General features: G+C 38.5%; 1 protein-coding gene across 2 annotated transcripts in view; it reads left to right on the top strand.

Moving 5' to 3' along the window:
- LOC109962063 (VPS10 domain-containing receptor SorCS1-like) overlaps positions 1 to 10,027 on the top strand; it is a 46,687-nt gene that overhangs the window by 23,509 nt on the left and 13,151 nt on the right. For both annotated transcript variants that reach the window (XM_020603437.1, XM_020603447.1), the window contains 14 exons: positions 618 to 682; positions 1,240 to 1,358; positions 1,683 to 1,772; positions 2,569 to 2,748; positions 4,027 to 4,173; positions 4,849 to 4,951; positions 5,315 to 5,391; positions 5,963 to 6,054; positions 6,211 to 6,318; positions 6,607 to 6,724; positions 6,890 to 7,023; positions 8,521 to 8,634; positions 8,941 to 9,112; positions 9,303 to 9,489. In XM_020603437.1, the coding sequence (XP_020459093.1) occupies positions 618 to 682; positions 1,240 to 1,358; positions 1,683 to 1,772; positions 2,569 to 2,748; positions 4,027 to 4,173; positions 4,849 to 4,951; positions 5,315 to 5,391; positions 5,963 to 6,054; positions 6,211 to 6,318; positions 6,607 to 6,724; positions 6,890 to 7,023; positions 8,521 to 8,634; positions 8,941 to 9,112; positions 9,303 to 9,489 (1,706 nt within the window). The remainder of the gene's footprint in view (positions 1 to 617; positions 683 to 1,239; positions 1,359 to 1,682; positions 1,773 to 2,568; positions 2,749 to 4,026; positions 4,174 to 4,848; positions 4,952 to 5,314; positions 5,392 to 5,962; positions 6,055 to 6,210; positions 6,319 to 6,606; positions 6,725 to 6,889; positions 7,024 to 8,520; positions 8,635 to 8,940; positions 9,113 to 9,302; positions 9,490 to 10,027) is intronic.

Raw genomic sequence — 10,027 nt, 5'->3', positions numbered from 1 at the left:
AGGGAAGTCTGGGCATCTTTGCTTAGACTGCTGCCCCTGCGACCCGGTCCCGGATAAGCAGAGGAAAATGGATGGATGGATGGATGGATGGATGTGTTATGTTTGTGAAAGTTCACCACTTTTACTGCATTTTTGCTCAGTTGTCATTTTGTCGGCCATATTTCATTTTCTTTACTCTTCTACGTATTTAATTATATTAGGAAGCTAACATTAGTTTTGTCAGTTCACCTGGTTTTCTTTTAGAAAACTCTTGTGTTGGTAACTTTTGCAGTTTGAACCTACAAAGAGCTGGTATAAACATAACCTTGATGTTGAAAGGTTCAGAGACTCTCTAAAAAATAAAATAATTTCGTTCAAATTCTAATAAAGCAATTTAACAAGGCAAGAAAGTATCTGAGAAGGAAAAGTCACTCTTTGGTTGAACAACATTTGCTTAATAAGCTGCGATGAGGAGTAACAAATGAGACATTGCTTCATTTTAAGGGGTTCCAAGTCATAAAGTTTGGGAGCCATTGAGCTAAGTGTAGGTATAGGATATAATTAATAATACACACAATGTCATAATTAACAGACACTTGTCATCTAATCTGTGCTAGATATTTGTCATGATGTTGCAGGTCCAGACTGGGTTTGGATAAAGAACAAGGGATGATCCATCTGGAGATCAGTGTCTCTGATGGACGTGAGTACAAATTTGATGTTACAAGTCAAATAATTGTGAAAAAACATGTTACTAGTTATATTTCTTTAAAGTGTTAGTGTTTAGTTTCCCTTGTCGAAACAACAAATTACATTTTTGCTTGTTCAAACATTTGATGCCATTTCTAAATCACTGTTCCACAACATGGGTGAGATTACACTTTTCTTTTTTTTGACGTCCCATACTAAAACTCTATTCCCCATCTGAGCTAGTTATGTGGACAGTCTTCCTATGACTAAGTTAATTAAAGTGCCAGGCTGTGACTCCGCTCTTTCCTCGGCCTCAGAGCAGAGAGGGTGCACTGCCATGAGGTCCCGTGCATTAATGCCCTGTCCCTGGAGAGACCTCCTCATTGGCTGGTGCTAACACACTGAGACAGTTCTCTCTGCTTTATTTATTAGTGAGAATAAGCATTGGCCTACACATTTTTGCATCTATGGCTCACTATAAGCAGTGCTAAACCTTGAATGTGGAATCCAGAAGGTTGTTTGTTTTTCTCTTTGTTATATTTTTGCTACTCATTTCTTGCTTACCCACAGGGTCACAGTACATAACTTGTAAACTTCAGAACTGCTCTGATGGAAACAAGGGCAAGCCTTTCCCTGGATTTATCATCCCTAATTCCCTGGTGGTTCAGGATGAATACGTTTTCATCCAGGTGGGTTTTTTATTGCAAGGTCTGGCATCATTAAAAAACAATTAAAAGCTGTAAAACCACTGCATTCAATCTCATCTTAATTTACATTCATGTTTTCCATTACCTAAAAAGGGCTATTATCCTGGGAAAGGATGGCATGAAATTGAAATCACTGTGTTGTATATTATACTACTGCTCTACACCGCAACATCCTAATTAGTAACAAATACAGAGTTTTGATGGTGGTTTAAATTGTTTGATACATGCTGTTAGAAATGATTGAGGTATATGAATATTAACTTGAAATGCGATCAACTGCTAAACTGCACTATCTTGCTTCTTTAGGTGCCAATAGGTGGCCAGTCTGTCCATTATGTGTCCTATAAAAGAAATGCTTTCTACCCAATGAAGCTTCCCAAGTACACTCTGCCAAAGGTAAGACAAGAGGAAAGGATGCAATGTTAGTTGAGTGCAAAAAGCAGCTGAGCAAGTGCACCATTATTGTTTTTTCTGAAACACTATTTATTGTTTCAGGCTATTTTGTGTTGTCATGATGACTTACTATGGGCAGATTTTTCAGCAGATATTATGTAGGGTTGTTCCCAGTCGTTAGTTATTTTCTCTACATTATTATCATCCTTTAAATTCTGCATAATTATGTCTTTAGATCTTGTTTATTTAAGACCCATGCCTAGTTTTTATCAGCCGCCCAGCTGTATCATCAGATAATTACTTTAAAAAATTATCTTGAGTTGCACGTTCCTCAGAACTGCAGTGGAACTTTTTAAAGCAGAAAAGTCCAATACATTTGCACAAACTGGTGTTCTGCGCTGACTTCCATTTTTATTAAAAGCACAGCAAGGTGGCTGAGTGGTTTGAGAGGCTATCATAACAGCAGGAGAGATTTAGGGCCCACAGTGTTGTTTCAATCAATTTATGTATCCAGCCATGTATACTGTCAACATTTCTTTGAGAAGGACATGCACCCACTACCTCGGCTCACAGTGGGTAGGGCCTTCAGTAAAATGAAATGGAGAAATGGTCTTCACTTGAGGTCGTATCACTGCTGGTCCTGATTGAACACTGTCAACCGGTGATGAATTACTAGCTTGATGTTCAAGCTCTGTGGCTACTATTACACAGATTCACACATTTTTGCTTTAAATCAGTCCTTGTTGGCTGGCCCAGTTGACCATGAAGAGGCATCTACTCATGAATTTCATATGTATAGGACTTACAGATAATCAGCACAGATGATAACCAGGTGGTGGCTGCGATCCAGGACTGGCACCAGAACGACTCCTACAACCTGTACATGTCTGAGTCCAGGGGGCTGTTCTTCACCCTGATGCTAGAGAATGTTGTGAGCAGTGGCGGTCCAGAGGGCAACATCATGATAGACCTCTATGAGGTAGGCGGAGCTGCCATCTGTTTATATGGTTTCTGGTTATTCAGGCATGTCGAGCAGGATCAGTTCATTTTCCTTGGCCTGGTTTTTTGACTGCTGCAGTTTATCAGCTCATGTAATGTTCAGGTAACTAATTTGTGCAGTAAGAGTGCAGTTATATGTATGCAAAATTATGCTCTATAATGCAATATTGTGTACTTTTTGTGCAGAAAATCTAAATGATCAATTTTGAGTAAACATTTAAATCATTTATCAAGCAAAAATGCAAAAACATTTGCTGGTTACAGCTTCTCAAATATGAGAATTTGCTGTTTATATCTTTACAAATTACAGTCAGTGAAGAAATCTGAGGTACCTTCGTATTCTCAGGAATTATTGTGAGCCTGTATTGCTCGTGCACAGATATCTAAATACATCACACTCTCACTCACATATACATCTTAGAGTCTTCACTTTGCCTAACATTGTCTTTTCACTATGTGAGAAGACTCAAGGTAACATGGGAAGAACATGCAAACAAAAAGGGCACAATTCACTATGTGCATCTAAGAGCTCCATACAAATTTAAATTCCTGCTTTGGAAGCTTTTTTTTAAAACAATAAAACACTGATGAGTAAGGTACCAACAGACAGCTTAAAACTTAACTTGGAGTTATTCTTGATTTTCTGCTGCGTGCACACCAGGAAACACTGGTGCCATCCCATAGTCACAGGTGAAACAGCAGCTTGAATTTGTGTCCTGACCATGTTATATCTGTGTTGGCAAATATACTCTGAGGGTGCAGTGACTGGACATGCCTGCATCACTTTAGATCATCCTCATCTGCAGCCAGCAGTAAAAGCACCCCACTGTTACAAACACATACCTAACATAGCCACCAGCAGTGGTTATGCTCGCTGCTCACTGACCTCCGCACAGTCACTGCCCAGAAATGTTTAGCTGCAACATCTTGACTAGTCATTCTTCCTTGGACAAAGATTTGTGCTCTCTGAGTGAACTCAAGTGATAGCTGCACATGAAAGTCTGCATCTCTGTGCACATAAATACAAAGAAAAAGAAATAATTCAGGGCTGCGCCATATGTTGTTTTGGTTCTGCAGAGTTCTACAGATGGTCAAAAATAGTGCTCCCTGTCAGAAAAACTATCACTTTCAGATGTCTCTTACTCCCTGAACTAGGCCTTCAGCTTTACTTAAGTCTGAATAATTTACGTTTTTTTCCCCCTCTTTCCTTCGTCTTTGTTATTTTTTCCCCCTACTGCTCTCCGTCTCATGTTTGCAGGTTGCCGGGATAAAAGGGGTGTTCCTGTCAAATAAAGTTGTTGAGAACCAAGTGAAAACTTATATCACATACAACAAGGGGAGAGACTGGCGTCTTCTTCAGGCTCCACCAACCGATCTCCAGGGAAACAAGGTCTATTGTGAACAAGTAAGTGGGCCACTGTCAAGAGATACATTTGGTTATTTGGATTTTCATTATCTGCTCAAAGACTGCTACCCTGAATCATACCATACCATGTTCAAAGACCGCAAATAAATCCTGTATAACAGAGACCTTTTAAATAATTAAATATACCTTGAAGGGTGAAAACATTCTCTCAAAATGTTGTCCAATTTGCAAACCCCAGTAATCTACACTATATAAAACACAGTCATTTCACATAACTGCCCTTAATAAATGGGGGATCCAAAAATTGTATTATTTTTATTATTAGTGGTAGTAATAGTATAACTTCTAATTATGTAGTAACGATTCTTCATAGTATATTTATTGTGCTGCACTGGTACTGCACAATGAACTTCCAGCATAAATCACCTTTCACCAGTTTTGTCCATTCTGTGGAGACTTAATGATGTGTGATTATAATTACAGTATGTAATAGTTTGTACATTAAAAACATTCCCATTTCTGCTTTTATCTTTGCCATATTCTGACTAGACATACCTGTACAGCCTTTTTCCTTTTCAGAGTCTTATTCCAGGCTCCTCTTTGCCTTAGCTGTTTCTTTAAGATCGGTTAAAGAGAGTCAGGCCAGTTGTATGTGAGTCAGATCTGTATCAAACAGATCATTTTCAGCAAACTAATCTCCCTTGTGTTTCCCAGCCGTACTGTTCGTTACATCTGCACCTTCATGTGTCAGAGAATCCTTACACCTCGGGGAACATTGTCAGCAAAGACTCAGCTCCAGGAATTATAATAGCATCAGGTATTTGATTTGAACTTTGATTTGAACATGCACACTGTTGTTTACTCTCAGCTTTAATGCTGGTCCTCAATCATATCCCTCAGCTCCCCCAGTAAAATGTGTTCTTAGTTCTGTTCCCAACACCATCTTGCTCAGCTAACAACAGTCTACAAAGTGAAATGAACTCAATCTTTCCTGCACATCTGTTGCATGTTACTTCAGTGGAAAGAATAACTAAACCTTTTATATTATTTATTTAATCTGTATTCTCATAGAAATACTAACTGAATAAAGCAGCCATACTGATTTGCCTATGTAACAATTTAACAGACATGCGTGAAATAATGAGGATTAAAATAGTGCTCTTCTTCCTTGTGAATCCAGGTGTGGTGGGACCTGAGCTGACCAGTACTAATGTCAGTATTTTCATCACATCAGATGCTGGAAACACCTGGAGAGAGGTATAATATCATAACTGTATGACTAGGGCAACATTTTGTCATACCTGTACAATGCCTAGGTTTCTGTATCAGTACTTTTTGAATATGTTAACTGGCTAAGAGTCTTTTTTTATCAAAATGGAGAGCACTACTTTAAAGCTTATGTGATAAATGTTTCCCGTCATCTTTTCCACAATATAATGCAGAAAAAAAAGAGGAAAACATGACTTTAGTCAGGCATTATCAGAATATAAGTGTAAAAGCACAAAACTAGGAGTGTGACTGAGCATTCGCTACCAACTTTCACCTCTTGTTGTTCAGTTCATGGAGCTACAGTCTGTAAAACAGAAAGAACTGAAGTTTGACACCCAGCCTTGTGCAAGCCTTATGCATCTTTGATCTGTGGGGCAAATAAATCAGACATTTTTGCCATCAGTTTAAAAGAAAATCAACAAAGACAGTAACGCTTGCTTGATGTTTTTTTGTTTATTCACACAATTGAGACTCTTGCGTGCTGGTTCTTACAGTACAGAAGGTTGCATATGCAGACTTTTTCACTGATGCAATAAAGTGAAGCTACTCTTGTCTGCAGGTTTTCCAGGAAGAGTACAGTGTGTTTTTCCTGAATCAAGGAGGATCTCTGGTGGCCATCCGACACACACCTCTGCCAATTAGACACATTTGGTAAGTTCCTCTAAGGATATTCTACATCTTTTTAGAGACTACACTCAATCTTCACAAAAAGGAGTGAGACTGCTATCCTGCTGAGGCTCCGCTTAGTGAATTCAGCTCTATTTGTGGCTGGTTTGTATGTGATTTAACCATTGTTCTCTCCTTCAGGCTGAGTTTTGATGAGGGCAGAAACTGGGACAAATATAGCTTCACCTTCTCCCCACTCTATGTTGATGGGGTGCTGGGGGAGCCTGGAGAAGACATCCTCATAATGACGTAAGATATGAAGGGACCAAAACAAGCCGATATGCTTCTGGTTTGTTAGTTATTGTACTAGTTAATTGCATATTATTCTGATGAAGGCTTAGAAGTGTACATAAATATCCTTGTGGTTTAATAGGGCCATGACAGAGAGCAGTTTCTCAGAGCAACATGGAATAAAGCCAGTGTATTAAAATAACCTGAAGTGGAGTTGCAAAGTTTTTTAGCCAGCAGGATTTTTTTTCTTAAAGTTGTCCCATAGAACACCTGTTTCTGACTTTGTTTAATGGCTTGTTTGTGCAGAATATTTGGTCATTTCAGTCACCGGTCTGAGTGGCAACTTCTCAAAATTGACTTCCGTACAATTTTCCAACATCTGTGCACACCTGACGATTATGTGACGTGGCAATTAGACAACGAGGTAAGAGGATCTTGCTGCTACTTAAGTGTTTTTGATGAGTATTCATTCGTTGATTAAACGCAAGTGAATCCCTTTGATTCAGTTGCACAATAAAAGCAAGATGGTAAAAAGACAAAAACAGGAAAAAGAACCACTGAAATGTTTACGATGCATTATTCATCACAGGGTGAAGTGTGCATCATGGGAATGAAGAGAATATTCCAAAAACTGAAAGCAAATGTTCAATGTGTCAAGGCCAGAGATCAGTATATTTCCCAGATGTCAGAATCCTGCCCGTGCACAGAGGCAGATTTTGAATGGTGAGTTCCCTGCTCTGCAGCTACTCTTTTCACTTCATTAAATCCAATGCACAACACTTTATCAGTCTCCAGAGGCAAAGTCTGTGAAGCCAACCTAAGGCACAACAAGAAGACCTTATATTTTATAATTCAAAACTTATTTTTATTTCAGTTATATTTTTGTCAACTTGGGAAGTATGTTTGTCACTCAGGAACAAGATATACCGTGTTGTTTTCACCCTGTGGTATGATTAATTTGGTAACAACACTCATCTTGGTTTAATATTTCAGTTATCAGTGTCTGCAGTATAGCAAACGTGCAAGATTACATATACAGACATGAAAACGTATATGTAGAGCAATGAGCTGTTCAGTGGTCAGGAGATCAGACAAAAACCTTACAATTGGTGATACATACTTGAATTACTACAGTAGTTTTGTTAATTACTTATGAAGTAATTATGTAGTAAAACAACAGAATTTTAAAAAACAGTAACACTATGATCATATCTAGAGATGTATCGGTGCCAAAGGTGCTACGACTGCCTCACCTTTTGTTAATGCATGGTTATTAAATTGTCAAACGGCAGTATCTAACCTGGGCTGGTTACACAAACTGTGTGTTCTCATACGGATACGAAGTAGAAGTTAGTATCTATCCTGTAATGAATCTATAGTTTTAAGAGTGTGTTGTCCAGGTCCCAGTTATTCTTTTATTCATATCAATAATTAGAGCCAATAAACTTCATATTTTAGAACCAGGACCTGATCCAAGATTTGGATCAAGAAGCTCCTGAAAAATACAGTGTGACAGATTAATTCAATTTCAATATGTCAGATATTTAATTAACATTTACTGTATGTGGATATAAATATTGCATCAGAGTCAGTGTTGGGGCCAAAACTGGATGGAGACATCCCTAATCACATCATTACAACAGTTTAATTGAGAGAAGATTATCATATTGAAACCCAGCACTCACAAATACGTGATAACAATACATTGCTACATCTTTCTACTTGTATCCAGTGCACTTTGCATAAATTAATATGATCAATAACACTAATGGTTCAGTCTATGGTAAGTATTGCTTCAAGTAAGAACTTCTTGTAATTCACTCTTTCATATTTTCTTTTATTTTTCTGAACAAGCTTAACACCACTTTACTACTAAAAGACTTATTAAACTTTCTAACTCAGGCTCCTGAGAATGTATTTCCATGATCATGATTAAATATGACAGATGCCTCTGACTTTGCCAAGGTATAATTATGGTTTGTGCAAACATTCTTTTCTGGTTCAGAAGTTTGATACATAAAACATCAAATCTCAAATACGCTGAGTTGTTGTTTTGTGAAAACTTTTCTCTGACCTAGAAATACCCGTGTTCACAGCAGACCTGTACTACTGTGTGTTATTCACTTTGAGCTGAGTAATTATATTTGGTATTTTAGATAAATGATAACAAATCTTTTTAATGTTCCATATCTTTTTCTGTATTTGTTCTACCTGAAACAGTGACTATGGGTTTGAGAGGCAGGTTGATGGGAGCTGCATTCCGGCTTTCTGGTTCATCCCTTCAGCAACATCCAGAGACTGTGTCACCGGGGACAGCTTCCTCAACACTACAGGGTACATGTGATTCACTTGTAGTGGCCCAAGCAAAGGGAGTAGTGGGTGCATTAACGCCTTTTGGTTACATTTAAACAAAAATAAATAAATAAATAAAAAATAAAATTGCTTATATTATTATATGTTAAAAATGGTTGATTATGTACTTTACATCATCTATGAAAGGTTGGTAACCTAAACCGAGAGTTTATTTTAATATACTTCATGCAAATATCTTTCTACGTGTGTTTGTATTGTGCTGTATATACCTGCTTTTACATTCACAAAGTGCTCATTTGTCTTTTGTGGGTGTTTAATGAATTCCAGATATCGCAGGGCTTTGTCTAACAACTGCACTGAGGGAACGCTGTTGAAGTACAGCCCAAGGCGACAAATGTGTCCCAGTCGGGCTCCCCGGGGCCTCCAGCTCTTCACCAGCGAGGGAACTTTGGTAGTGAGGCTGGAGAGGAATGTCACCTTCTTGGTCTTTCTGGAAGAGGTGCTGACTTCGGTTAAACAAAGCAACAGTACTATACATGCTAACGCAGAGGCTGGAGCATATCAAATGTGACATGGTTTAGCACTTAACATCATCTTTGTAAATGTTATTGAAGGTGCACTTTGTTTCAGTAAGGACACTGACAAACAGCTGAGGCTACAGTGTGAATGACAGTAATTTCTTTTTGAAGGGTCTCGGCTCCACGACAGGTATAACTGTGGACTTCGGAGATGGGGCCGCCATATCATATGTTAACATAAGTTCTATTGAAGACGGAGTCAAGCATATCTACAGTAAAGTTGGCATCTACCAGGTTTCCGCTACAGCAAGCAACACCCTGGGTTTTGATCGGGTGACACTCTACCTCCATGTTTCCTGTGAGTCAGAAATAACCAGTCAGGTTGCTGCTAGAATGTAAACAACTGCATGATCATTCATACAATTATTTTTTAACGTGATAGTAAAAGAAAATTAGTCCTTTTTTGTTTGAGTACTCTTTATATTATTATCAGCATTAATCAGTAATAATGTTGTTATGTGTGGTGATTAATTGGCTGACAGTACATACACTATATTGCCAAAAGTATTCACTCACCCGTCCAAATCACTGAATTCAGGTGTTCCAACCACTTCCATGGTTACAGGTATATATAATCAAGCACCTAGGCATGCAGACCACTTCTACAAACACTTGTGAAAGAATGGGTCGCTCTCAAGAGCTTAGTGAATTCCAGCGTGGTACTGTGATAGGATGCCACCTGTGCAATAAGTCCAGTGATGAAATTTCCTCGCTACTAAATATTTCACAGTCACTGGGAACGACAGCAACTCAGCCACAAAGTGGTAGGCCACGTAAAATCACAGAGTGGGGTCAGCGGATGCTGGGACGCATAGTGCACAGAGGTCGGCAACTTT

This window comes from Monopterus albus, unplaced genomic scaffold, assembly GCF_001952655.1.
Source record: "Monopterus albus unplaced genomic scaffold, M_albus_1.0 scaffold3.1, whole genome shotgun sequence".
NCBI classification, from domain to species: Eukaryota; Metazoa; Chordata; class Actinopteri; order Synbranchiformes; family Synbranchidae; genus Monopterus; species Monopterus albus.
This window is presented reverse-complemented; position numbering and strand designations above follow the sequence as displayed.